The sequence below is a fragment of the Ceratotherium simum genome, chromosome 10, assembly GCF_057802395.1.
Source record: "Ceratotherium simum simum isolate JZ-2026a chromosome 10, ASM5780239v1, whole genome shotgun sequence".
Lineage (NCBI taxonomy): Eukaryota > Metazoa > Chordata > Mammalia > Perissodactyla > Rhinocerotidae > Ceratotherium > Ceratotherium simum.
In genome coordinates, this window is record NC_141909.1 from 11,090,373 (window position 1) to 11,118,222 (window position 27,850).

The 27,850-nt window shown below is 39.3% G+C and overlaps 2 protein-coding genes across 3 annotated transcripts in view; one reads left to right on the forward strand and one right to left on the reverse strand.

Annotated features, from left to right (window-relative positions):
- Positions 1–27,850, reverse strand: part of ITGBL1 (integrin subunit beta like 1) — a 1,366,350-nt gene that overhangs the window by 423,461 nt on the left and 915,039 nt on the right. The window lies entirely within an intron of this gene.
- NALCN (sodium leak channel, non-selective) overlaps positions 1–27,850 on the forward strand; it is a 293,641-nt gene that overhangs the window by 185,068 nt on the left and 80,723 nt on the right. Inside the window, exons 15-16 of the mRNA XM_004423148.3 lie at positions 22,719–22,855; positions 24,164–24,305. Coding sequence (XP_004423205.1) covers positions 22,719–22,855; positions 24,164–24,305 — 279 coding nt within the window. The remainder of the gene's footprint in view (positions 1–22,718; positions 22,856–24,163; positions 24,306–27,850) is intronic.

Here is a 27,850-nt window from a genome sequence, read left to right on the forward strand (position 1 = left end):
ACATGATGTGCTTGCAGCACGATGACATTTTCCCGAGGCCTCTGAAGACTTTTAATGTGTTTCACTATAATTGTGGTGAAAACAGCTGTGTTAAAATATAAATGTTGGTTCATAGACATTTTTCAAGAGTAACAGAAACCAGTGTGAGTTACCTCTAAAATGGAGAAGTTAGATATGAGACACTAAACAAAGCTATTGGAAAGAGAAAGTCAGTTCTCGGGCTTGGGAGAGGAAATATGACCTGAAGATGGACAAGATGGGAGATATTGGTGGAAAGCTAAAAGGTACAGTGAAGAAATTAGAATGGAAGAGAGGAGGGAAGAAGTGAAGCGTGAACTAGGAAAACAGTCAAGACATGAGGTTAAGGGAAAGAGCACAGATTATGACTATAGCCCATGATGAAGGCGGAGGAATGGGACCAAATCCAGAGTTAGGAAAGTGACCGTCAGATGGCCACACGGCAGTGGACACCAGAGCCTTTCAGGGAGAAGTTCCCTGAAGGCAAGCACGACCTACATGGTCAATTGTTGGTGGAATCATATTCTTAAGAAGAAATGTGCTGTGTATCTTTCTCCCATTATTTTCTGAAGTCAGCCCCTTGCCCTTTAAGACAGTGGTCTCCCACCAGGGACTGCTGAACTCTAGGGCTCTTCAAGACAAGCCATGGAGCCAGCGGCCTTTTTTAACACTTCAGGAAGCCTACAGGCAATTGTGCGTTTACCCAATGTAAGACCAGACGTGCCAACTAAAATGCCAGCTGTAATACATTTAGCTGGAAATCTGCAAGTTCTCAGTAATCCTAAAGTGCTGAAGTCTCTTCATATATGCCTTCCTTCAGGGAAAAACATTGAATTATTTATTGCTTAATAAAGGCATTTTGATAGAGAGAAAAAGTTTTTTTAAAAGATAGGATTCAGAGAGGAATCATAAAAGGGCTCCTGGGGGACAAATTTTGAGAGGTTCTGGTATAAATGCCCATCCCACCGCACCCTCTCCACAATGTCACCAGTGTTGTGCCTCAATAGTCACTAATGTAACTTTTCCTTTGTCACTCTTCAAAATAAATAATATTCTAAGAAATCATGCCAATTATATATCCATATAAAATTCATCTATTGCTTTCCCTGTGTGTTGTGTGTAAGACACAGTTGATTCCTAGCAGCAGTGTAGCAGTAGCAATCATTTCATAGCTCCTATAATTTATGTGACCCCATACCTAATTAAATAGAGACTATGCTTCTCTTTTCAGCATCTCCAAAGCCCAATACAGGACCTGGAGGCAGATATAGATAGATATAGATATAGATACAGATACAGATATAGATATAGACATAGACATAGACATAGACATGGACATAGATATAGACATAGATATATAGATACAGATATAGATACAGATATATAATGGTTTTCTTACATAAGATCAGGAAATTAACTAGAAATGAGATTCCCTGTGAATGGATAATTTGACTGCCGAGAAGCCAAATCAGTTCGTATAGAGGCTAAAAAACTCCTTGTCCTAATGCTGTCCTTTGAACAGTAGTGGGAGACAATGACCTTGATGCTCAGTGGTGTAGCAGGAACACTGGAGAATGTAGGTAGACTTTTGCAAACTTTGAAAATGAAGAGAATTCTTGCAGCTTTAATGATTTTTGCAAATTGAGTGCAAGACAGATATAAAGGGTTTTGTTTTAAGCAATATAAAATTCATTAAACTTGGAGGAAAAAAAACCCACAGAGAAGCCTCAGGGAAAGAATCATTGAAAAGGGAAGTACAGATAGTCTGCTTAGATTAAATACAAAGCTCTAATATTAAAACTGTTTCCTAAGCTCTGTATCAAGTCTCATTTGAAAATCTTGGTTCAAATTTGATGATGCTGGGTATTTGAAGGTGTCCACTGCATAAGGGGGGGGTGGACATTTAAAGAAGCTTCTCTATTTTATTGACTGTGATTTTCTTTTTTAACAAAAACAACAAAAATCTTATATTCCTTTTGAAAATATGAGCTCCAGGTTAACATTTCTCATTAGCCTTACCTGAGAGCTTTTATTTTCGTCTCTGTCTTGTCTCCAATGTTGAGGTCATTCCAGATTTAGGGCAGTAACAAGGAGACAGGGTGTTGCCAGAATATACTACTCAGCTGAGCACTGGTTGCCATCTCCTGATCTGAGTCGAGCCTTCAGTCTTCTCAGTATTTTCTCCATCTCTCGTGAGTGAACTCAAACTGATGTAACATAAAAGAGTGAGGCAACCACTACGGTAATAAGTATTACCTATTGGAAACTGTCTTGTGCAAGGCACCTCATATTAAATTATTGAATTTAATCCTGAATACTAAATACACAGAAACTAACACTCAAGGGAGTCAATTTCTTGCCCAAGTTCATACAATTTGTAAGTGCCTAAGTTGGAATACCATGGGCTCTCCGACTCTAATCCAGTGTCCTCACCAAAAGATGCCACACTGCCTGCTCGGAGAACCAGTCCATTCATTCATTAGGAGATGCATGTCTAGAAAGTGGATTGGATGAGATGCTTTCGTTTGTGGATCAGTATATTCTCTCCCTGTGGGTGTATAGACTGGAGGTCAAATTATAACCAGAATATAGCTTAGTGAGCCAGGAATCAGTGTGGGGTGGAGGAGGAGAGTTGTGTGATTCAAATATATAATGGCATCAGGCTAAGGTCATCTGAGGTATCCCTTTTGTAGTTGGAATATTAGTACCCAGAGACTACACCTACCCATTCCATAAGCCTGGGTTCTGGGTTCTCATCTACTGTGCTTCAGATGCTGTGTTAGGGGCAAGGGACATAATGATGACCAAGACGTTGTTCCTGCCTTCACATAGCATGTGAGCTGGTGCAAGGGAGTGAAAGTAGACACTACAAGGGACTTGGGGAGCACATAGGGGATGCATCTAATTTAGACGATGAAATCAGAGATGTTTTCTCACAATTATGGTGTAGATTGCAACCTGAAGGTTAAGTAATGTCTATCCAGGTGAGGGGGCTTGGAAGAAGGTGACATGAGGAAGCGTACTCAAGACCAAGGGAACAGCAATCTTTTTCTTTAGGCAAGAAAAACCATCATGGCTTTTGGGGGCTAATAGGAGTTCACTGTGGCTCAAGTGTAGAGCAAGAGAGAAAGTAGTGAGCTGGAAAAATAAGCAGAGACTAGCAGATGAAATACTGTGAGCAGCGCTAAGCATTTAGATATTATCCTGAGGGCATTTAAACCAAAGAGTGACAATCTCCCCTACATTCTGGCTTCAGTGTGGAGAATGAGCTGAAGGGCACCTGGACTGAAGATAGGAGGAACAGTTCCTGAGATCAGTAGTGATCACAGCCTCAACTAAAGGAAATAGAGATGAGGGAACATAGAAGAGTAGGGAAATACAGAGGAGGAATACAGAGGATAGGATCTGGTGACTAATAGGATGTAGGAGATGAGCAAAGGTAGGAGACAAGGACATCACCCAGGTTTCCCGATTGCTCTAGGTGTGCCAAGACAAAGAATGCAGGAGAAGGAAGAAATAGGGGTTTTGTTCGTTTTCTCTTGGGGGATGGAGGTTGGTCATATTTTCCATAAGATGCCTGGGAAATATCTATGAGACAATGTTTATAGGGATATATAAGATTTAAAGCTTAGGTGAAATATCTGGGCTGAAATAAATATTGAAGAGGAGCAAGAATCAGCATGCAGATGGTAATTTAAGCCTTTAAAAATCATGAGTTTACCAAGGGAAGAATGGTTCCCTGAGGAACAACAAACAAATCATATGAGCCAATGAGAAAGAGCCCTAAATGTGAATAAGTCACAGCCCAAGAGGTAGGAGGAAAGTCTAGAATGTGTTTGTCATCAAATCCAAAAGGCAAAAGTGCTTCAAGAAGGAGGCAGTGGTCAGCAATCTCAAAGACTTCAGAGAGGTCAAAAATGTTCACCGTAGGAAATAATCCTAATTAGAATAGCATCAGAAAGAATAAAATACCTAGGAATAAACTTAACTAAGGAGGTGAAAGATTCCTACACTGAAAACTTCAAAACATTACTGAAAGAAATTACAGAAAACACAAATAAATGAAAACACATCCTGTGTTCATGGATTGGAAGACTGAATATTGTTAAAATGTCCATACTACCCAAAGCTATCTACAGATTCAATGCAATCTCTATCAAAATCTCAATGTATTTTTTGCAGAAATAGAGAAAAAACTATCCTAAAATTCATAGAGAATCTCAAGGGATCCCAAATAGCCAAAAAAAATCCTGAAAAAGACAAACTAAGTTGGAGGTCTCACACTTCCTAATCTCAAAACATATTACAAAGCTACAGTAATAAGAATGGTGTGGTACTGACATGAAGACAGACATATAGATCAATGGAACAGAAAAAGAGCCCAGAAATAAACCCTCATGTATATGCTCAAATGATCTTTGACAAGAGTGTCAGAACAGCACAATGGGGAAAGTTCAATCTCTTTAATAAATGATATTGGGAAAACTGGATGTCCACATACAAAAGAATAAAGTCGGAACCTTACCTTACATGCACAAAAATTAACTCAAAATGGATTAAAGACCTTAAATAAGACTTACAACTATAAAACTTCTGGAAGAAAACATTATGGAAAAGCTTCATGAAATTGGAATTGTCAATGATTTCTTGAATGTAACACCAAAAGCACAGGCAACAAAAGCAAAAATAGACAAATAGGACAACATCACACTTAAAGACTTTTGTGCATCAAGGAAACAATCAAGAGAGTGAAAAGGCCATCTATGCATTGGTAGAAAACATTTGTGAATCATGTATCTGATAAGGGGTTGATATCCAGAATATATAAAGAATTCGTACAACTTAGCGACAACAACAACAAAAATGGCAGATAAGCTGAATAGACATTTCTCCAAGGGAGATCTAAGAATGGCCAATAAGCATATGAAAAGATGATCAACATCACTAATCATTAGAGAAATGCCCATCAAAACCGCAATGAGATACCACCTCACACCCATTAGGGTGGCCATTATCAAAAAAACCAGAAAATAAAAACTGTCGGAGAGAATATGGAGAAATTGAAACCCTTGTACACTGTTGCTGGGAATATAAAATGTTACAGCTGCTATGGAAAACAGTTTGAGTTTCCTCAAAAAATTAAAAATAGATATTATCTGGCAATACCACTTCTGGGTATATATCCAAAAGAATTAAAAGTAGAATCTCTAAGAGATATTTGCACACTCATGCTCTTTGCAGCATTATTCACAGTAGCCAAAAGGTGGAATCAACCCAGATGTCCATGGTTAGATGAATGGATAAAGTAAACGTGGTGTGTACATACAGTGCAATATTATTCAGCCTTAAAAATGAAGGATTTTCTGACTTGCCATAGCATGGATGAACTTGAGGACACTATGCTAAGTGAAATAAGCCAATGACAAAAAGAGAAATACTGTATGATTCCACTTATATGAGGTATCTAAAGTAGTCAAATTCATAGAAACAGAAAGCAGAATGGTGGTCTCCAGAGGCTTGGGGGAAGAGGCAAAGAGGAGTTGTTCAATGGCTGCAGAGTTTTAGTTTTGCAATATGAAAAAAAGTTGTAGACATCTTTTGCACAACAATGTGAATGTACTTAACACTACTGAATCCTTAAAAATGATTAAGGTGGTAAATTTTATCTTATGTATTTTTGACCACAATTTAAACATTTTTTTAAATAAAAAAAAATGGTCACCATATTCACAATAAGGAGATAGTTAGTGATGGTGATGAGAGCAGGCTCAGGGACTTTGGTGGTACAGAAGTTGGGGTACAGAAGATGAGGAGTGAGTGACAGCTAAGGAAGTGAAGATGAACTGCCAACTCTTTCCTCTCAGACTCTTCATACTTAAAGTTTTCAGACAGACACCTAGTTACTGACTGATTCTTAATTTTTTTAGATATGTTAACACCATTTACTACAGTGCTACCCAACCTTTTTTTTCCATTGTAGTATGCATAGAGAATGATGTTTGTACAACACACGGGGGTCCACAGCTGGGGTCACATGCAGCTGGAGGCATCAGATATCCCGGATTCCTGCTGCTCCAGGGAACACTCAGCTGCCCAGGGGCCAGAGGGTCAATACCCTGATGAAGCTATAAATCATTAGCGGCTGAGAGTTGGGAAATGTGGCATTTTGCTCAAAGCCTTTGATGTTACCCAACTCCACCTGAAGCCACTCTCTCAATCTTTTGGTCAGAGATGACTCTTTTGTTGTCAGTTTACCTATTATTACCCATAATTTTCTGTAATTTAAATCTCAACAGATCATCTTATATAGCATTTGATCTGCTATTTCTGAAATTGCTTCACTGTTAGGCTTTTTTTTTAATAATAAATTCTTACATCATGTTAAAACATGAACAGCAGTAAGATCAGTTTAAAGACATGAAGTGGCTAACACTGAGAACTGCTCAGATCGAGGTTCAAGCCAATAGGTCACAACAGAAGCTCAGAATTTGGGGATATCAATGATAAGCATAAGACACAGCCTAGAAATCTAGAAGTCAATGCAAAAAAAAAGGGAACCAGCCAACTGGAATTGGGAGTTAAACAGGTATTAGTCAGGGATCCAGGAAGTCAAATCAAAACAGATAAGCTACCTGTTAGAACTGATGTCCTCCTGTTATAGGTTGAATCGTGTCCCTCAAAAAGATATATTGAAGCCTTAAGCCCTAGTACCTGTGAATATGATCTTATTTGGAAATAGGGTATTTGCAGAGGAAATCAAGTTAAGATGAGGTCATTAGGGAGAGCCCTAACCCAATATGACTGGTGTCCTTATATGAAGAAGAGAAGAGACGCAGACAGACACACAGGGAGAACGCCATAAGATGACAGAGACAGAGAGTAGAGTGATGCATCTACAAGCTAAGGACCACCAAGGGTTGCCAACTGTCACCAGAAGCTAGGAGAGAGTCCTGGAACAGACCCTCCCTCAGAACTTCCAGAAGGAACCAAGCCCACAGACACCTTAATTTCAGACTTCCAGCATCCAGAACTGTGAGGCAATAAGTTTCTGTTGTTTCAAGCCACTCAGATTTGGTCCTATGTTACGGCAGCCCTGGGAAACTCATACACCTCCAGAGCCGCCTTCTCCGGTCAAGAAGAAACAGATCCCTTTCCGATGCTGGGAAGTGACACAGCTGAGAGCACTGCACAGCGGGAATGGGGGTGCCCTCTCAGAATGCCAGACCCGCTTTCACCAACCAAGAGCAGAAACCTTGTTCTTTTTCCTCATCCACTGGCACTCAGGACTTTTTATGAGTGAGCTTACGTCCCTCTGGCCATTGAACAAACGTTAAAAGACTTGCCTGAGACTGTTTACATTCGTGACTTGTTGGTGGTATCATTCTATAATTGTGCTAATTCAGAATTTCTTTTATTACAGATTTTCACAGCACTCTGCCACACAGCACTAACCAACACCTCAATTAAAAAAAAAAAAAAGTTCGGGGCTGGCCCTGTGGCACAGCAGTTAAGTGTGCGTGCTCTGCTTCAGTGGCTCAGGGTTCACCAGTTCAGATCCCAGGCAGGGACCCACTCACTGTTTGGCAAGCCATGCTGTGGCGGCGTCCCATATAAAGTGGAGGAAGATGGGCATGGATGTTAGCCCAGGGCCAGTCTTCCTCAGCAAAAAGAGGAGGATTGGCGATAGATGTTAGCTCAGGGCTAATCTTCCTCACCAAAAAAAAAAAAAAAGTGAGGTTTGGAGGGAAAACGTGCGCAAAGTGGGTGAAAGGCTGACACAGCTCCGTCTGACCTCAGCAGGCCCAGCCCTCAGCCCACTGCTTAGCTGCTATCTCATTTTGCTTCCTTTAATCAAGAGAGCAAAAATTTTAAAAACCAACAGCACTTTTTCTTCAGATCCTGCCACAGGCAACGGGAAACTGGCTTGTTATGGTTCTAAGAAAAAAGCATGACGATTTTCAGTTTTATGCTGCCTCTCACAGTCGTCAAATTCAGAGCTGTGTTAAGACTTGATATAAAGAGTTGTGGTAGTGAGCTTTACCCCATGTGTACCTAAACACGGGACGCGAATACACTGGAGGTGTTGTCATTGCCTTGGTTCCTTCTGGACTCGGGTTTCACACAGCCCATCCGTTCCTTGTTCCAACAAGGCTCTGGAGGAGTATTAGTTTCCTAGGGCTGTTGTGACAAAATACTAAATCTGGGTGGCTTAAAGCACCAGAAATTTATTGTCTCACAGTTCCGTATACTTTCCACTCTTCCAAAAGCATTTTTACTCTCTTCTTGTTCATTCATTCCTCAAATCTTTAAGTCTCTACTGTGTGCAAGACACTGGACCAGGCACCAGGGAAACAAGAATAAACAGTTAAGTTCTCTGCTTTCATGAAGCTTGTGGTCTAATGGGTGAGTTAGACACAAATCAAATAATCAAACCAATTAATAAAGATTTGCAAATTGAGATGATCTTTCTTCAGAAAAGAACACCACTTGAGTGAGGAGTTAATAGAAGACCCTGACCCAAATGGGAGTCAGGGAGGTGAGGAAGGAGAAAGAAACACTTGGGCTGAGTTATGAAGGGTGAATAGCAGTGAACTTCATGGAGGTGTTGATAGGGGAGGGGAGGGAGAGCATCCAGAGAGGAGGAAAAGTGCTTAGCATGACCTGAATGTAGAAAGCCCAGGGTAAAGTGTATAAAGTGACTGTAGAAAAGTAAGCAAAGGGGCCAGCCCCGTGGCTTAGCGGTTAAGTGCGTGCGCTCTGCTACTGGGGGCCTGGGGTCAGATCCCTGGCGCACACCGATGCACCACTTGTCAGGCCATGCTGAGGTGGCATCCCACATACAGCAACTAGAAGGATGTGCAACTATGACATACAACTATCTACTGGGGCTTCGGGGAGAAAAAGGGAGAAAAAAAAAGGGGGAGAATTGGCAATAGATGTTAGCACAGGGCCGGTCTTCCTCAACAAAAAGAGGAGGATTGGCATGGATGTTAGCTCAGGGCTGATCTTGCTCACAAAAAAAAAAAGAAAAAAAAGAAAAGTAAGCAGAGCATAGACCATGCAGCACCTTGAAAAACATGCTAAGAACTTTTACCTTTGACCTAAGAACCTTAAAAGCCACTGAAGGCTTTTAAGATGGGAGGCAGTGGTGAACTGGAGGGTTATTTGGGAAATAAAATCAGCAGGACTTGGTGAGAGTTTGGATTTAAGGACACAGGCGAGAGAGTCTCAAGGATGACTCTTGGTTTCAGGTTCGCCTCCTTGGATGGAGGATGACGCCATTCACTGAACCAGGGAACATTAGCACAGAACCCTATTTGAGGGACAAGATCATCTACTCAGTCTTGGGCGTGTTGAGTTTATGATGAGTTTGAGGCTGAGCAGAAACAGCTAATGGTTGCATGTATAGGTCTGGAGTTCAGAAGTGAGGGCTGGCTGGCTGGAGATATAAATATGGTCGTTCAATGCACTTCTCAGTTATTTATCCAGTGCCTACCATGTGCCAGGCACTGTTCTAGGCATGTGGGATAAGTCAGTGACCAAACCAAATAAAAATTCCTGCCCTCTTTGATTCTTCGGTCTACTGAAGTTCTCTGTATTTGCATAATAGTGGAAGTTGTAAATCTGGATGAGATTGTGGAGGGTGGGAAGAAAGAGATACTGGAGCCTTGAGGAAAACAGCATTAATAACTGCCGATGATTTGCCCTTAGGGTAACACAAATAATCTGTCTCTGTTTTTCTCCATGTAAATTTTGATTTTTGATTCTGTTAGAAATAATCAACACTATCTCTGTCTCAAGTTCGAACTCCCAACGAGAGATCTGATTGGTCCAGCTAGTCAACATCATTCATTTTAGGCCAGAGTCTTATATTTCTGCCTCACTATGATGGTCAGCCTTACAGAAAGCCATCAGCTTTGAACAGGCCTAGATCCAGACCAAACCACAAGAGGTCCACCCTGAAATTTGGCTGGTTTCCAAAGACAATCCCTTCTTATCCTAACTCTCCACCCTGGCCTCCACTCTGGAGAAGCTAGACCCAAAAGAAGGAGATGTGGAGCAATGAAAGAAGAGACCATGTCCTCCCCAGTCCTAGACCAGAAGTCACACTTGTAGCTCAGAGGAGTGGCAGTTAGGAGGAGTTTGAATCAGATATGAAACTGGATTGCACTGGACTGATTTTTAATAACCAAAGGTAGCCACAAAGTTATGAAATGAGTCTAAGAACAGCGACCGATATTTTTTTCTTTATGCATAATTCTGCTTCCCTGTAATTGATGGCTAACGATTTCATTGTCAGCCTTTCTTTATATTCTAATCAGTATGCTTGCTCAGTGGTAGGCACAATGGGAGATGGGGCGTGTCTGGCCTTCTTACACACAGCTGTATGACTATTGAATATTTGTTACTCTGGTATTAACAAGAGAATGACTTAGATTATTTCTAGGAAATGAAAAATGTATACCCATGTTATTTTGTTTGATGTTATCCCTATTTCCATGTTGTTTTGCATAAAATATGTTGATTAGTGTGAATTTTCATAATGCTTCTAATAAGCTCTTTTTATCAAAGTATGCAATATTGAACAACTCTACTATCTACCGCAAGCATACTCAGGAATGATACCTGGAGAATGCTTGATTGTTGCCTGAAAAGGAAATGCTTAAGGGGGCAGAGTATGGCTGGGGTTCAAGACCCCAATGTGGAGACTGGGGACTCCAGTACAAAATATGTGTCTTCCATACCTCTAATTTAAAGTGTGATATTTATTTTGCAGTAAATGCCATCAGTGATTCTAGTTATATGTATACTATGGTGGAACAAATAAGGAAATTTACTATAGATAAGGAGAGCCAGATTTCACACTGTCAGAGAAAGAAGTTACAAGTAAGCAAAGAGAAGATGCGAGAATGAACCCTGTGGCTGTAGATTGGAGTAGAAGTATCAGTATAAACTCAGTTTAAGATAGAAGATAGATAGATACATAGATGCATCAGTAGATATACAGACACGTAGATACGTAGATAGATGCACAGATATGTGGTATATGCAGTTCTGTGGTTACATAAGATACATACATAGATAGGTACTAAATATAGATATGTGTGTATACATGGGTTATATGCATACATGTGTTTCCTAGCTCTTTCCTCTGAACGAGCGTAGAAGCAGTGATATACTAGTAACAATAAGCAAACCTAGTGCTAAGATTGTCATTTCTAAATACCATTCTCCAATAAAACAAATCAAGGCTCTTTGAAGAAGTGGCTGATTCTAGAGCTGAATCAGGGAAAAGACAAGATGAGATTTAAGCATTTTGTGGAGCCAGAAAGCAATGAAGAGCTCTAAAAAAAAAAAAAAAAAAAAAGACAAGGGTATATTGAAAAAGTAGAAGAGTCAACTGAAAGAGAATGGGTAAAGCGGGAACAATTTGAGCAATAAAATAAATAATAGTATTAGATTATAACCCAAAGAATAAAATAAATACTCAAAAAACCATAGTTATTTAGAAATAAATGACTGAATAAAAAAATCGAGGAGAAAGGACAACTGTTCCTTACAGAATAATCCCAAATAGTAAATGTAAAGAAATAGAGATAATGGAGTAATAAATGAGGGAAATAGGAAATCACCTTTAGAACACTGCAGTTATAATTGCTGCAGGCAAGACCTACTGATGAATGCTAAATAGTGTGTGAACCTGCACAGAGAAATAGGATATTTGCATGGCCTCAAAATATCTACCCCCCAAAATCTTCTTTTTCATTACTGTGAGGGTTTTAACATGTGTCTACAAATTCTTTGCTACTCCTTCCTCCTAGGAGATAAAGCGTAATTCTTCTCTCCTTGAGTGTTGGCTGGACTTAGTGACTTGCTTCTAACTCGTAGTTTAAAGAAAAGGAAGCATCGTAACTTTACATTGAAGAAACTTGGCAGACGTACCTTTCCCAAGTTAACATCCCCAAGATTAAGGCACATAGCTATCATGTAGCCCCTGATGTGGTGAGACAAGCATATCATCTCCATGATATTCTTCCAAAAAATCCATACCTCAGTCTAATCATGAGAAAACATCGGGCATCCTCAAATTGAAGGATACTCTACAAACTGCCTGCCCAGTGCTCCTTAAAACTGTCAAGATCATTTAAAACAAAGAAAGTTGGAGAAACCATCACAGCCAAGAGGAGCGTAAGAAGACATGACAATGAAATATAGTGTGGTGTCCTGGATGGGATCCTGAAACAGAAAAAAGACATTCATGCAAAACCCGGGGAATTCCAAAAAAGTTCTGCACTTTAGTTAAAAGTATTTGACCAAGGTTAATAATGTCTTAGTTTTGATAAATGTTCTGTGGTTATGTAAGATGCTAACATAAGAAAAAGCTGGGTCAAGGGTATACAGGAACTCTCTGTACTATCTTTGCAACTCTTATGCAATTTTAAAATTCTTTCAAAATAAAGTGTTCTTTTAAATGGGATAAGAATTTTCTTGGTAAGCTCTAATAACACAGCATATAAACATATAAATTGGCTACTGTGTTGCCTTGTTCAGACTCATAAATCTGTGAAGATTTATACCATGAATATGTTGTATAGAATTTATAGTTAATTATACTTTTTTATCTTAAAAAGTTGGGAGCACAGACTTCATCAGGAGCCAGATGGTTTTTATAGTTTTGTTTCTAATAGAAAATCTGATGGGGCATGTCATTTCTCCTCTTCCTCTTTATCAGTAGTATAACTCATCTGAAATTGGGAGAATTGTTTGTGCTGGTTAATATGGCCGATTCCACACTATAAAGGGCCTAAGAGAAGGATAAGAGAGTGGTGAGAAGTATCACAAATAGGCCGCTTCAGCCTGTTTATGGGACATGGTCGCTGTTGCCTTTTTTGTTCTCCATCTCATCACCGTTGTGTTATCATTGTGTTAAGTGTATAAATGTACAGTGTGAGGCTGTGGGGCTACAAAGAGTCCTACCTTTAATTAAAAGTCTGTTATCTTAATAGAAGAAAGATACACGTAATTAGGAAGTTATAGTGCAAAGCCCTGAGCACTAAGGTTGAAGAAAACACTAGGGGAATACATACCTAACTCAGGTGGGAGGCAGGTCGTGAAGATGTGTCTAAAAATGATAAATTGAATTTTGTTAGGAAAGTTGGAGAAAATGTTCTGTATAAAAGAAATAGCAGTTACAAAATTGCAGAAGTAAAAATGCATCTATTGCTTTGAAAATCTTGTTTTGATGAGGCAGTATAGAACAGTGTTGAGAAGCTAAAGGTTTGGAATCAGAAAGACTGTGGTCCAATCCCAGTGCTACCACTTCTAGCTGCATGACCTCGGGCAGCTGATTTAAGCTTCTTGGACCTCAGTTTCCTCATCTATAACATGCTAGAATATGGAGCTAATTATGGGACATCATGGGGCTATTTGAAGATTAAATAATATTAGCAATGCAAAGTGTTCAGCATAGTATCTAGCACACATGTTTACTACTTCAACTACCAATTATTGTTATTCTGAGAAATCTTCCTAGAGATGATTTTTGAAGGATGTATAAGAGTTAAGCCAGTATAGAGGGAAAGTGTATGGCAGGCAGGGGAACAGTATATTCAAAGGTACAAACGTGTGAGATGAGACTGTGTGGGAGGGATGCACAGACCAATAATGTTAGCGTATAAAGGGTGAGGCATTAGAAGATACCTTATACAATGCTAAGATTAGAATTTCTTCTATTCACAATTGACCATCCTTGAATTACTTTAAGGACCAGGAACGTAATGGTGTTTCTTTTTTAGATGTTCTGAAAGATGGATTTAAAGGGACAAGACTAAAATGGAAACTCAGTTTGGTGGGTTGAAGGAGTAGCAGTGAGAGAAAACATGGATGACCAAGAGACCATTGGATTCAGCAGTGTGGGAAATGTTGGTGACTCTGGCAAGAGCAGACTCACTGAGGTGATGGAGAGAGGCCTGAGACCAGAGAGGGTCGAAGATGAGTGCGAAGTTAGGGTAGATATGAGCAGTGTAGATGGTGAGTATAGGCAACTCTTTCAAAAGGAAAGGGAAATAGGGAAGGACACAAGATCAGGAGATATTTCCTTCTCTCTATTTTCACTTTCAGTTTTTAAATCAAGAGTTGAGAAAATCAGGACCAGCCCCAGTGGCCTAGTGGTTAAGTTCAGCATGCTCTGCTTCAGTGGCCCAGGTTCGGTTCCCAGACACAGACCTACAGCACTCATCTGTCAGCGGCTATGCTGTGGCGGCAGCTCAAGTACAGAAAGAGGAAGATTGGCAGCAGTTGTTAGCTCAGGGCAAATCTTCCTCAGCAAAAAAAACAGTTGAGAAAATCCATCAATCAACAGCGAAGGGAAAGAAATTGGAGAGAGTGAGAAAGATTGAGGTGGTCCCACAGTAGATGGAGGAGAGGGGACAGACAGCACATATGTGCCATCCTCTTCAGTTATCCCCGCTCACTGAGATGAGATCATTTCATGTGGAGCTAGCAGTTACTGTGGCATAGTGATAGCTTTGGTTTTTATAGCACACTTCCCTTGAGTAATTCAAATTACGGGCAATATGCTGTCTCACTTATATATCTGGCATTTATATAAGAGTGAAGATTCTCATTTTTCATTTGAGAACAGTGAAATCCAAGGTGGTTAAGGGATTATAAAACTGAAAAAAAAGTCTAAATCCACGTCTTCTTACTTTTTTACTGTTTTTACTTAGACTATGCTGTCCCCTATGTTTTCTAAACCAAAACAGGGAGGACAATTATGTGAGCATAATATATACATATATTTTGAATTTCCTTTGGTATGGGCTTTTTTCCTATTACTTACTGAATATTCATCTTGTAACAAGAACCAACAATCTAGTTTACATGAAATTTTAATATAATCTCAACTGAAGTGAAGGAAAAAAACTGCATTTTTTATCATAATGAACATGTTTTTATGACTCAGTAAATTGCCTAATGGAAACAACTGTGTCTAGGTTGAATAACAGCACAAGACAGATATAAGGTAAAATAGAGGTGTTTCGGAGCTGGAAGGAAAAACATACAAAAGCAAGTTGTATTCATTACTACTGTCTCTAAGAAATCATTAATTCCATTAATGAGATTTTAAGGGACAGTAATATAAGGAAAACTTATCCATTCAACATAATTTGGTATTCTAGTTTTTGAAAAGTTTTTTTCTCTTACTAACTTGTTAGCATTTTCTTCTAGCCTAGTCTTGTTGCAAATATTATTTACATTGCTGTGCAAAGTAACCTTCTGAAGGACATTTAAAGCCTGTAAGATCTTAGGCTCAGTGTTGTAACAAGAGAATGAAAGTGAACATTTCGTGTACATCTTAGGGATGTCTTAAGGTGGTAGAAATGTAACAGCCCTTCATAAGTGCGCCTCTGGGCTCCCCAACCAGGAAGCACAGAACAGCCGCTTAATTCCCCAGTGCACTGGCTCCTCCAAGAACATTTGCCTCTCCCCATTCTCTTCAGGGGCATACTGTAAGGACGCGTGAGTAACAGCTCTGAATCTGTTGAGAGATGTAGAAAAGGAAACACCACATGCCATTAATCAGCTAATGTTATGAAATTACTTTGAACATGTCAGGGTGCCAGCTGTCGTGTTAAAATGTAGCTTTTATGGCCCATACACAGACTAAGAAATTAGCCTTTCAATTTACATCCATAAAACCCCAATTTGACCTTGAAAGTACTGGAGTTATTAAAGATTTTTTGTAGAAGGGGGAAAAATCAGTGACTTAAACACTTTTTAAAGGAAACATTCTTAAAGTGTATAGTATCACTGTCTTCCACGCAATCATGTGTCTGACGGACCTTTGCCCAGGGCAAAAAAGGTCCTCCCCTCTAAGAAACGTTTTATTGGACTCAACAGGCTAGTGAGGGATATTCTTTATATTTGTATATCAGGGTTTTATAGTAACACAAGGACAGTAATAAAAACCAAGATGTTTGCGGGCCAGCCTGGTGGCACAGTGGTTAAGTGCGCGTGCTCTGCTTCAGCGGCCCGAGGGTTCACAGGTTCGGATCCTGGGCGTGCACCGTTGCACCTCTTGTCAGGCCGTGCTGTGGCGGTGTCCCATATAAAGTGGAGGAAGATCGGCACAGATGTTAGCCCAGGGCCAGTCTTCCTCAGCAAAAAGGGGAGGACTGGCATCGGAAGTTAGCTCAAGGCTGATCTTCCTCACAAAAAAAAAAAAAAAAACCAAGATGTTTGATCATTACTCCCGATATCCCATCTGTATTAACCCAGAAGCCAAGAAATTCAGGTGGTAAAATCACAGATGCAAAATAGCAGAGAAACTTCCTTAAAAAATAGTGGTTTATTCTTAAGGAAGAGTCTCAGTTCTGAATTACTGTGTCATGTATGGATCCAGAAAAACCAGCAAAAGCCATCAGGGAAAGAAGCCAGAAGAATCCAGCCTTCGTTTACTAGGGTAACAAAGAGGAACTCCTTTCTCCAGGTTGAATGTAGTGGGGTCGTTTTTCATATACTGAACAGTAAAAAATACTCTTCAGTTGCATTAACCCACAGATCTATGCACATTTTTTCAAACTAGCATGGGCTAGGTTTTAAAACGAGAATCTTTCCAAAGTCTGAATGCTTTTTAAATTGTTTTCTTTTAGAAAACCACACCAAAAATTACAAAAATTTTTACTTTATATAATCCTTCAATTCAGTTATTTGTCGCAGCATTCAGAAAGGGACTGAAACTGGGTAATGTTTGAATATTTTAACAGAAGAAAGCACAGGCTGAAATATGGAAGATTTAAGTGATGAGGCAGAACAGGGTATGTGTGGTGCACAGCAATTACACCCAACTCTCTTGAGAAGCACAACTAAAGCAAAAGGCTTTCAGCCGCCCAATGTGTAATGATATCTCAGCAAGACAGATGCTGAGCCATAGAATAGCACTGAGCTTAGATGAGTTATATTTTTTAAAGCTCAAGGTTTGAAATTTTTTTCTTTGATTCTAATTTCTTTTTTGCAAATTCTTATTTTTTTAAGCATATGAGTCTTTTACAAAGCTATCATCTGATCTATCTGTTGCAGCCAGACTTCATGCTCAGTTGAAGCCATTATAAACTCCTTCCTTTGTACTGTACTTTACATTAGGTTTTTCAATATAAAGAATATAATCTTGGGGTTCTCTGCACTACATTCTTTCCATTCAAGAATCATGATCTTTGAAATAATTTTTTAAGCAGACTTTTACAATCACAATTACTGTATGTTAGAAGGTCTGCTTTTGTGGTATGGTATGGTATAATGATCTTAAATTATTATCCAGTTCTTGTAATCCATATTATTCACTCATTTGCCTCAAAGTAAATTTAACCTTGGAAAATCTATGCTTACATGCAAGAAGGGGAAAGAATTTGGATAAAAGGTAGAATACTATTTCATCACATATTAAAGAAACTTTATAGTGGCTTCAAAGTACCATGAAATACTGTTCTTTACCCTGATTGCCTCATCCCCCTCCCCGCTCCCACCCTTTCCCCAGACACACTCTAATCTCATCTTACTCTTTCCCCTGTTTTTCTCTTTTTGCATCTTAGTCGTGATCATGGATTGGGAAGGAGAAATGGTCAAGGTTATGGTAATTAGAGGTGTAGTAAGAATTAAATGATTTTGCTCTACTGCATCATCTGCCCTTTTTTTAACTTTTTACTGAACTACAGTCACGCGTTGCTTATGATGGGGATACGTTCTGACACGTTTCGTCATTGTGTGAACATCATAGAGTGTGCTTACACAAGTCTAGATGGTGTAGCCTACTACACACCTAGGCTGTATGGTACTAATCTTATGGGACCACTATCGTATATGTGGCTAATAATATACATACGGAAAGAAGCATTTTACTGAATTTTTACAAACTGAACACACCCAGCACCCAGATCAAGAAATATTGACTGTACCTTCAAAGCCCCTCCCCCATACACCCTTCTAGTCGTAGAAGGATAACCACCCTCCTGAGACTAACAGTGTAGATTTGTGTGGCCTGTTTTTTAACTTTGTATAAATGGAATCATTCAGTATGTACCCTTTTGTTTTGTCTGGCTTTGTTCGCTCAACATTATGTTGTGAAATTCACCCATAATCCTGTGCTTGGATGTATTTATTGATTCAGATGTTTAAATATGCCACAGTGTACTCTTCCATTCAGCTGCTGATGGGCATGTGAAGAGTTTACAGTTCAGGGCTCTTACAAATAACGCTGCTGTGGGTTCGCGAGGGAGTGGCTGTGCTGTGTGTGTGCACACATTTCTGCTATCCTAGGAGAGGATTTGCTGGTCTACTGGATGTGTGCATGTCCCTCTTTAGTGGAGGCTGCTTAACCATGAACAACAGAAAAGAGCTCTTGGCAACTGCTGCTCAGAAAGAGGCCCCTTCCTGCTTGCAGAAGATTCTGTGTAGTGTCTCAGCAGTAAGATCTGATATATCTCCCCTTCGGGCAGCCACTCATCTTTCTCTATTTTAACTGGCCCTTCTGCACATTTATGGAGAAAGGATGCCCGATGTTCAAGAAGACAGTTTGCAGGATCCTGAAGAACCTTCTGAGTCATCAAAAAGAGCTTCTCATTTGCTCTTTGTAGTTTTATGGTGCAATGATCAACTCATGCTGAATTCTAACTCATTTATTCGCAAACAGTTATTATATTTCTACTTTCTAGAAAGTGCTATAAAAGTAAATTAAGAAAGGAATTTTGCTCCTATGGAGCTTACAAGCTTTGGGAAGTATAAATAGCTCTAATACAAATTAGAATGAGACAAGTTCCATTTGAAAAACATGTAGGCAAGGTGATTATTTTTTAATACTGGTAACCTACATATGTTAAACATTATATTCTAGGATATTTGATTAAATATTACAAAATTTTATGTCTAAACTTTTTCTGAACATTCATTAGTTCGTCAATGGCAGGCATAAGTTCAGGTTAAATGCCACAGGGTCTACCTTTATTCTAGTCTGTGAATCTAGAAACATCTATACTCCACACCAACAAATTATTCCATCAGTGAATAGATATTTTCTGCTTATCTCTCCACTCTTCAGGATATACCTAAAATCCTTTCTCTTATTTCCCAGTTATCTGCTGGAGAGTTTAGTTCTGCCTCCTGATCAGCATCATTATTTATTCAACAAATATTTGTTGAGCTTATTTTGCATCAAGTATTGTGGCAGACCCTGGATATGGAATAATGAAAACCCCTACATGATCCGTGTCCTCCTAGAGTTTACATTCTCAGGGAAAAGAAATACAGTGTTCAAATGGTCACACGTGGTAATTTCAAATAGCACTATATATAGTGGGTTTAATAGTGTCCTCCCCCCAAATTTGTGTCCACCCGGAACCTCAGAATGGGACCTTGTTTGGAAATTAGATTTTTGCAGATGTAATCAGTTAAGATCATACTAGTTTAGGGTGGGCCCTAATTTCAATGATTGGTGTCTTTGTACAAGAAAAGAGAGGGAGATTCAGATAGAGAGACACAGAAACACACAGGGAAGAAGGCCATGGGATGACAGAGGCAGATATTGGAGCAATGCAGCTGCAAGCCAAGGAACACGAAGGATTGCCAAGAAGCTGGGAAGAGTCAAGGAAGGATTCTTCCCTAGAGACTTCAAAGAGAGCATGGCTCTGCTGATACCTTGACTTAGGACTTCTAGGCTCCAGAAGACTGAGAGAATAAATTTCCGTTGTTTTAAGCTACCAATCTTGTCATAATTTGTTACAGCAGTTCTAGGAACCTAAAATGACATGTATTAGATTGAACCATAAGAAATTGCCGATTTTTGACTGCTTTGACCTACACGAACGTCAGCTTCATATGGGTCAACCTAATATGCTGTGAGCTTGTACAAGGAAAACCTTGTTGGTCAGAGAAAGCTTCTGTGAGGAATTGCTAGAGGAACTGAAGTTGGAAAACAGGTAGAAGTTAATGAAGAACAAGAGAGAAAGAAGAAGAGAGAAGCTCCCAACAGAGGGACCAGCGCATGTGAAGGTTCTGAGGCAGAGGGTCCAGACACTTTTGAGGAACTGAGAGAAGATGACGTGACTGGAACATCATGTAGACGTAGGGCCAGATGACGCTGGACAGACAGAAGGGGCCAAATGTGGCGTTAAAACCTAAAGATTGAGAGTTTTGTTTTGAGAGCAGTGGAACACCACTCACGGCTTTCAGCCAGAAGGTGAGAAGTTTACTATGACTGCAGATGGAGAGCAGATTCAAAGGCGCCAGACCAGATGGGGGACCATAGAAGGGAGTGCGGGAGCCCAGGTGGTATCTTTGACTAGGGAAGACTGGTGGGGATCGAAGAATGGGCAAACTGAGAGATTTTCAGGAAAGAGCTCCCTGTTTTTTGTTTTGACGACATGTCCTGGTGAATACAGCGGTTGCCCTTGTGTCTCATTGAAGACATTTAATTCTCATAATATATACATACCAGTCCTGGTAGGCCTAGAGCCCCAGTGTTGACTAACATAATCATGTCTAGCCGTTCTGCCCAAGACGTCTCTGGAAGTAGAAATAACACCTTCATTTTTTTCTAATTTCTCTCTTTTCTCCTCAGCCTGTGCTCCCAGTATTTTGTTTATATCTCAGCTAGAGTAGCTATTATATTTTTTATTGTCATTATCTGTTTATGTAACCATCTATCCATTATAATGTGGGCTCGGTGAGGGCAAATACTGTGTCTTAGTTATTTTTATATCCCCAGAATTTAGCATGGAACCTGGCCTATGAGATTTGATTTATAAGTGACTGCATCAATGTATAAAAAAATGAGTCAGCAAATGCATGAATTAAACACCTTATTTCTGCTCTGTCTTCTCCGCCTGTCTTTGGCCTTATATAATTGCCTTTCTCTTTGGTGTAATTTAACATAGTAACTGCTTTTTCTTTTTCTGCATACTCAACTTAACCACTGACAAATATTTTTTACTAGTTGTGCCAAGAAACTGTTGGAAAACAGATCTCTTCGTCATGAATCTCTTGGTTTCTACATGGAGCCATTGTTCTAATTGCCTGCATCTCATGGAAATGCTAGCAGTTTTTGTTTTGTGCCTTTGGGAGCTAATTCTTTATCACTGTCGTCATCATAACCATCAAATTATTGAGGACGTGCTGTGCTTGGTGTTCCACTTAGGGAGGCTGGGAGGCAATGAATAACACTGGCTCCTTCCCTAAATGAGATTACCACCTAAGACAGAAAACCAAAGGCGAGCCACAAATTCAATAACATGTACAAATGGCTAAGGTAAAATATTTATATTATATAAAACAAAAGTGTTAGAACAGTTTCTCTAGCAGAATGAGAAAAGAGGCACATTTTCTGAACTAGACATCAGGACATATAATCTCACTAAGAGCTCATAAAGCAGTCAGACAACGGAGCCACATATTGTTCTGAAATTAGGATGTTCCCCCGAAATGCAGTGCTCATGTTCTCTCTGGCCAGTCTGGATATCTCCATATGGGTAGGGGGGAAGAGTTGCCACCTGTCTTCCAGCTATAAAAGCTTTCTCGGCCTCTCATGCTAATCTTTCCACAAACCCGAGACAGACTGTAATTATAAAGTCAAAGTGTACCCGGCGAGGGATATGAAGCTGGTGGCTTTGGAAACATGCTTCCCTATCCACACGAAAAAGGCTGCCTGGGCTAGGTGTACTCTTTGAACGGGATCAGTGTTCAAAGATGCAGTTTGGGGAGCCAGGACAGGAGACAGGATGGACGTGGAGAGGTTGATTCCAGTCTGGAGAGAGGTCTGAGAGGAGGAGAGTGGTCAGGAGACGTAAGGAAGGGCCGCAAGGGAATTCAGCCTTGGGAGGGGACGGGGTGGGGGCGAGAAAGTGGAGAAGCACACACCTCATGTTTCAGGCCAGAATCCTGCTGGCCAGATCCATCCTTCTGATGTCTCCTTAGCTCAGCATTGGCTCCGATTTGTGATGTTAAGCCTCATCTTCCCGAAACCTAATTCATAGAAATATAAAAACTATCTTATAGAAATAGAAATAGATAGATAGATAGATAGATAGATAGATAGATAGATAGATAGATAGGTAGATAAAGCCATTTGCTTGTCATTTCTTGCAGAGATATTTTATGGCATGTAATGTAATAATTCCCAAGTATCTTTACAACTAAATAGAAATCTCCTGCTTTACATACCAAAAGTGTTGTTTCTATTTTGAGCTTTTCTTTTTAATCTGCTAGAACAAATGACCAGTTTTCTTGACATTTTCCCTCTTTTCAAATATTACCGCTTAGGATTTGCATTTATTTTTTATTCTTTTGATTTCTAATTCTGGCACATATATTTATAAAACAAATTTTATTGTTTAAATATGTTAGTGATAATAAATAAGTTAACAGTAAAAAATAATGTGGAAGGGGCTTATATTGGGGAATAAAATAATATGGATTTTTCTTCTCATTTTTTTTCTGGTTCAGTTTTTTGTTTAGTTTAGTTTCCGTTTTTTGTTTTCCTGGTGCTCAAAGTTTTAGCGCCCAGAGCAGCATAAAGCAGGTGACGGAAGGGTACTTGGTGGGTCTTTGCTGCCATCTACTGTTTCTTCATGTAACAACTCATTGTTTCTTTGATTCAAAAAATCTAATCGTCTATAGATTTCGCCCCTTTTCTTCTTTGTTTTTTTCTTTAGCTAAAGCAAAGTGAAGCAAATGCGGACACCAAAGAAAAGCTCCCTTTGCGCCTTCGAATCTTTGAAAAATTTCCAAACAGACCGCAAATGGTGAAAATCTCAAAGCTTCCTTCCGATTTTACAGTTCCTAAAATCAGGTATTAAAGTATTTCTTTAATTGTATATCTCAAATACATTGTAAAAGATTCATCTTGAATCTGATTCAGCCCCTCTTTCAGACTCATGTGGATGTGGTTCTTTTTTCTATTTTTAAGTTATCCATAGTTCTACTCTCTCTACCTGTTTTTAAAACCATTGACCCCTTTCAGCAATGTATTCGGAGCAGAGCCATTTGACAACTGTGTTAGCCGAGGCAAGAAGGCTGCTTCCCACTGCTTCCTGAGATGCTCCTCAGGGATTTGACTTCCCAGGTAACTGGCGAAGGTGCTGGAGGTTGCAGAGAGGGCAGGCAGACAGCAGCCTCTGGCCCTCAACCATGTAAGGATAAAATTGCCTCTGTGACCCTTCTATTTTCAAGTAAATAGACAAGCTGCCACTGGCCAGATTTCTGTACTACTATAACAGCCTCTGTTTAGACTGCCATGTCTGATTACAATATAATTTGTCTCCTACTTTTTAGAAGAAGAACTATGGCATTTTCCACTCATACTAATTTGATTTTCTACCACTTTGCCCTCCAGTTAAGCTGTTGCATAGAAGATGCTTTAAAACACTTATTTTTAATAGTTAAAGGAAATTCTTTCAGTTATAACTCAAAAAATACAAATAGAGCCAGAATAATATGAAATATGACATTTTTATGTAACTAGTTTTAAAAACAATTTTATGGTAGGATTATAAAAGTATGAGACTGGATATGGTGCCATAATATTTAAAATTCAAATGGAAATATATTTGCATTTCTGATTTTAAGAAAATCCAGAATTTGAAACCTGAAAATATGAAGTATAAAAGAGCCATAAATTAGATTCAAGATTAGTGGTTATTTGAAAAGATGTTATTTGAATTCTCACCATGCTTTGGAGATCAGATGAAGTAAGTTTCTTTTGAGTTATTTTGGGTCTTTCAATGTAAGATTATCTCTCAAGGATTCTTATGATGAGTGGAAGTTCAGAGAGGTGAACTAATTCTTTAAAGGGGAAAAAAAATATCTTATTACCTCAATAGGATTAAAAAATACCATCAATTACTGAATATTATTGCTTAAAAGTTATTCCAGGGACATTACTTTTTTTAAACAGGAATGACTGAAGACTCAGAAAGCTTTCTCTAAATTAATTATTTTAGTAACTGAATGTAAACACCATTCTTGGTATGATGTGCCTTGTTTTCTGTGAACTTTTGTCATTGAGTTATCTTAGCTCAAGCAAACACTTCATTGCAAAATGTCATCATTGTTCCATTTCATTAGTCATACTTGATGTATGTGTACTTCGTTTGCAAAGGGAGAGTTTTATGAAGCAGTTTATCGACCGCCAGCAACAGGACACTTGCTGCCTCTTACGAAGCCTGCCGTCGGCCTCGTCCTCGTCGTGCGATCACTCCAAACGGTCTGCCATTGAAGACAACAAATACATTGACCAAAAAGTAAGAATCACTGTCTCAAATTACCAAATTTTTCTTAAGCGTGTATGTTAGAGAAAAGAACCCCATAACTGCGTGGCGTCCTGAAATCTAATGTCTCAGGAGAATAATGAAGAAAATGATTATATTTGTTGAAGAAATGGCTAAACTTAACATTTGTAAATTTATGAATTTAAGTTTTGCGTTTCTACAAGTCAGCTTTTGAGCTGTGCCATGTAGCAGCCATGTGACTTCGAATAGGTCGAGAGCCTCCCCAAACCTGTATTTTTGTCACGTGCTCAAGGAAGGGCTCTGATCTCTAAGGTGCGGCCCAGGTTTAAGGGTGGCCTGTATGTTGCCTTCTGCAAGAAACCATGCTTATTCCAGTTATTACGCCAGGGAGGATAACCAGAGCAAGTTTCTCTAAAATCAGTCAAAATAACTACCATTTACTGAGTGCTTAGTATGCAGTAGGAATTATCTCTGGGTACATTATCTTGCTCATATTCTAATTTACCTATTTCTTTATCATTTGAAAAGTAGAAGGGAATTTTTTTTCTCAGATTCCACAGTTAGAAAATCAAAAATCAGGGGCCAGCCCCGTGGTGTAGTGGTTAAGTTCAGCACTTTCTACTTTGGCGGCCCAGGTTCTCAGGTTCAGTTCCTGGGCATGGACCTACACTACTTGTCAGCCACACTGTGGCGGCGACCCACATATAAAGTAGAGGAATATTGGCACAGATGTTAGCTTAGGGTTAATCTTCCTCAAGCAAAAAAATGAGGAAGATTGGCAACAGATGTTAGCTCAGAGCTAATCTTCCTCAGCAAAAAAAAAAAAGAAAAGAAAATGAAAGATCAATAACAGAGTTTGTAAAAGAGATTAAAGATGAGAGTTTGCATAAGCATCCAATTCACTTGCAAGTGTTTCACTTTAAAAGTCTTGGTTTACTTTTTATTCCTTTGAATTGTTACTGCCTTTTTTCTGTTGCTTATAATCAAGTACACATTTCTCTGTTATCGTGTGAAAACAAAATACCAACTTCATCCTCTGAGATTCTGTGTCTCTCCCCAGTCTTCCCCACCCACAGGGGTTAGACTTCCAGAACACCTTGGCTCTTTTCTCTCATCCTTCTTTTCCCCCATTCCCTCCCTAAGTGAAACTTGAACTTCTTCCCGTCTCTCTCCCCAGTTCCTTGGTTCTCTGCTGCAGACCAGTGATTTTGTTCTCAGTTACTGTGGTGATGGTTTCCTTTGCAGGATGTCTCTATTTGTTCAAGGATTTTCATTGATTCATTTTCTTTCAGTCATTTACACATATTGTTTCTCCGTGTTATAGATTCCAAGATTGTAGATGGCAAGTCTGATGCCAGTGTCCTGTTTTTTTTCTTTTGAAAGTAATTAGATGTTTTTTGGTCGTTGCTTGGTTGGTTGGTTTTCTGGTTTCTTTTGGGAAGTTCGTAAGACTTTCTACATATCTTTGGAGTTCAGAAACTTTCCCAGGATATATTTTGTATATCTTTTCTCATCTGGACTGCGCAAACTGGGGAGTCTTTTCAGCTTTTAAACCAAGATATTTGTTAAGAAAATTTTCATTAATTATTTGTTCAGTTATTACTTTTCCATCTGCTCCTTTTTCACTCCTACTTTTCCCTTAGGATTGCCATCTCTCAGTATTTATTCTGTGCTTTGAGATATCTGTTCTGCTTGATCTTCCAGGCCACTAATTTGATCTCAACTGAGATCATCCTTTGCTTTTAAATTTTGAGTGAAAAATCATGAAATGTGTGTTTGTGTGCATTTGCACATGTGCACACAGTACTCTTAACTCTCCTTAAAGACTTTTACTCTTTTTTAAAAGTTATTATTAAACTTGTCACAGCTCTTCTCCACGGTTATATTTCATTCAATATTGTGTACAGGGCATGGGAGCAAAAGTTCTTATGTCAGTGGATAATCAAGTGGGAGGATAATGGCCTGGTTTCAGCCAATCAGTCTGAAATTGCATTTTCCTTACTAGAACACAGATTATGTATTTTTAAAATTTATTTCAAAAGCAGACCTGAAGTCAGAGATGTGGGTGAACCCCCAGGCTTGGCTTGGTTCTGATCAGCTAACTCCAGGAAGAGTACCCAGAGCTGATATCATTTGTGCTCAACGTGACAAATCCACAACATGCTTTGTTAAATCCCTAGTAACAATGTCCTACTGGAAACACAAAATTGAAACCTTGGTCTATGAAAATTTATTTTCTCCATAAAAGGAAACATGATGTCTCTTAAATTTCCTGAACAGAATATTTTGAAATCGGCAAGGAAAAAAATAAAAAGATTCTTGGTAGGTGTGGTGGGTGGCGGGGGGGAGGAGTCTAAGGGGAATTTGGCGCACGCTTTGTGTGCTCACCATCATCCCTCCCAGGGATGGTGATCTCTGTATTGGGTTAGGTCAAAGAACCTCAGGTGCCGTTTCTGACTTGTCTAATGTCCTTATATTTTTGTGGCTTCTTTTTATCTTCTCATTTAACGGTTATTTTGAACTAACTGAAAGTCAGATAACAATTTTTATAGTTTTATTCTGTAATCTTACACTTGAGCCTCTCTCGTGATCTCCTAGAGTATAATGAACTAGCAAAGACACTGCTCCTCAGTGGTATCCAAGTCACTCAGCATCTAAAAGAGACTAGAATTTTTGAAGCTTGCAGGCAGTCCTCCATCTATAAGGTCGGTTGATTGAAATGCACAATACATGATCTTATACAAGGAAAATTATCAGTGATGGTTAGGTTGCCCTTCATCCCAGGTAAGCCTAGTTGGTCCATATGTAGATAAACTGTGGTCGCAATAATACTGTTTATCCCCTTACGGCCTTCATTACCTGGATAAATGCTCCAATTCAGAAAGTGCGATGTAGAGAACATATTTTCTCTTCATTTCAGCAGCACCTACCTGATCGTGGCAGCAGTAAGGAGACTTACCAGTGCTGCCTTCCGTTCGTAAAGCTTTGACTTTATTTGGGTTGCCAGAAAAGTAGACTTAACAATTCCTTTCAGGATCCGCTGTTTCCGGCGTCAGCTCCCATCAGTTCCTGGCCGTCTTCCTGAGTACTTGGGATTTGTCATCCTTCTTGAGTGCCATTGGGCCAGGGAAACCCAAAACAGAGACTCTCACATGATGAATTTCAGCGGTGAGGATGTAGGGGAAGCAGAATCAAAGAGAAGACAGTCTGGTATTTGTATTTTTAAATATGGCAAGCCTTTTTCTTGCCATATTTAGGCAAGAAATCCATATCTAGGATTTTTATTAAGAAACCCTAAAGCCCCTTAAAAAAAAATACATTAACACACAACAAAAGTCCTGAACAGAGATGATACCACTGTTAGCCCCCCTGGTAAAGTATTTTTCATCCAGCACTTGAAAATTTCTGTTACAATCCCGATTGCCTTTGGAAATGCCAGTCAGTGTCAAGTGGATGGCACGGTCCTTCACTCCACATGAAGAAACTCTCCCAGCATCAAGTAATGCAAATTGAGGCTGTTCTCCTTAAAGAGCGGTAAGAAATAAAAAGAAAATGAG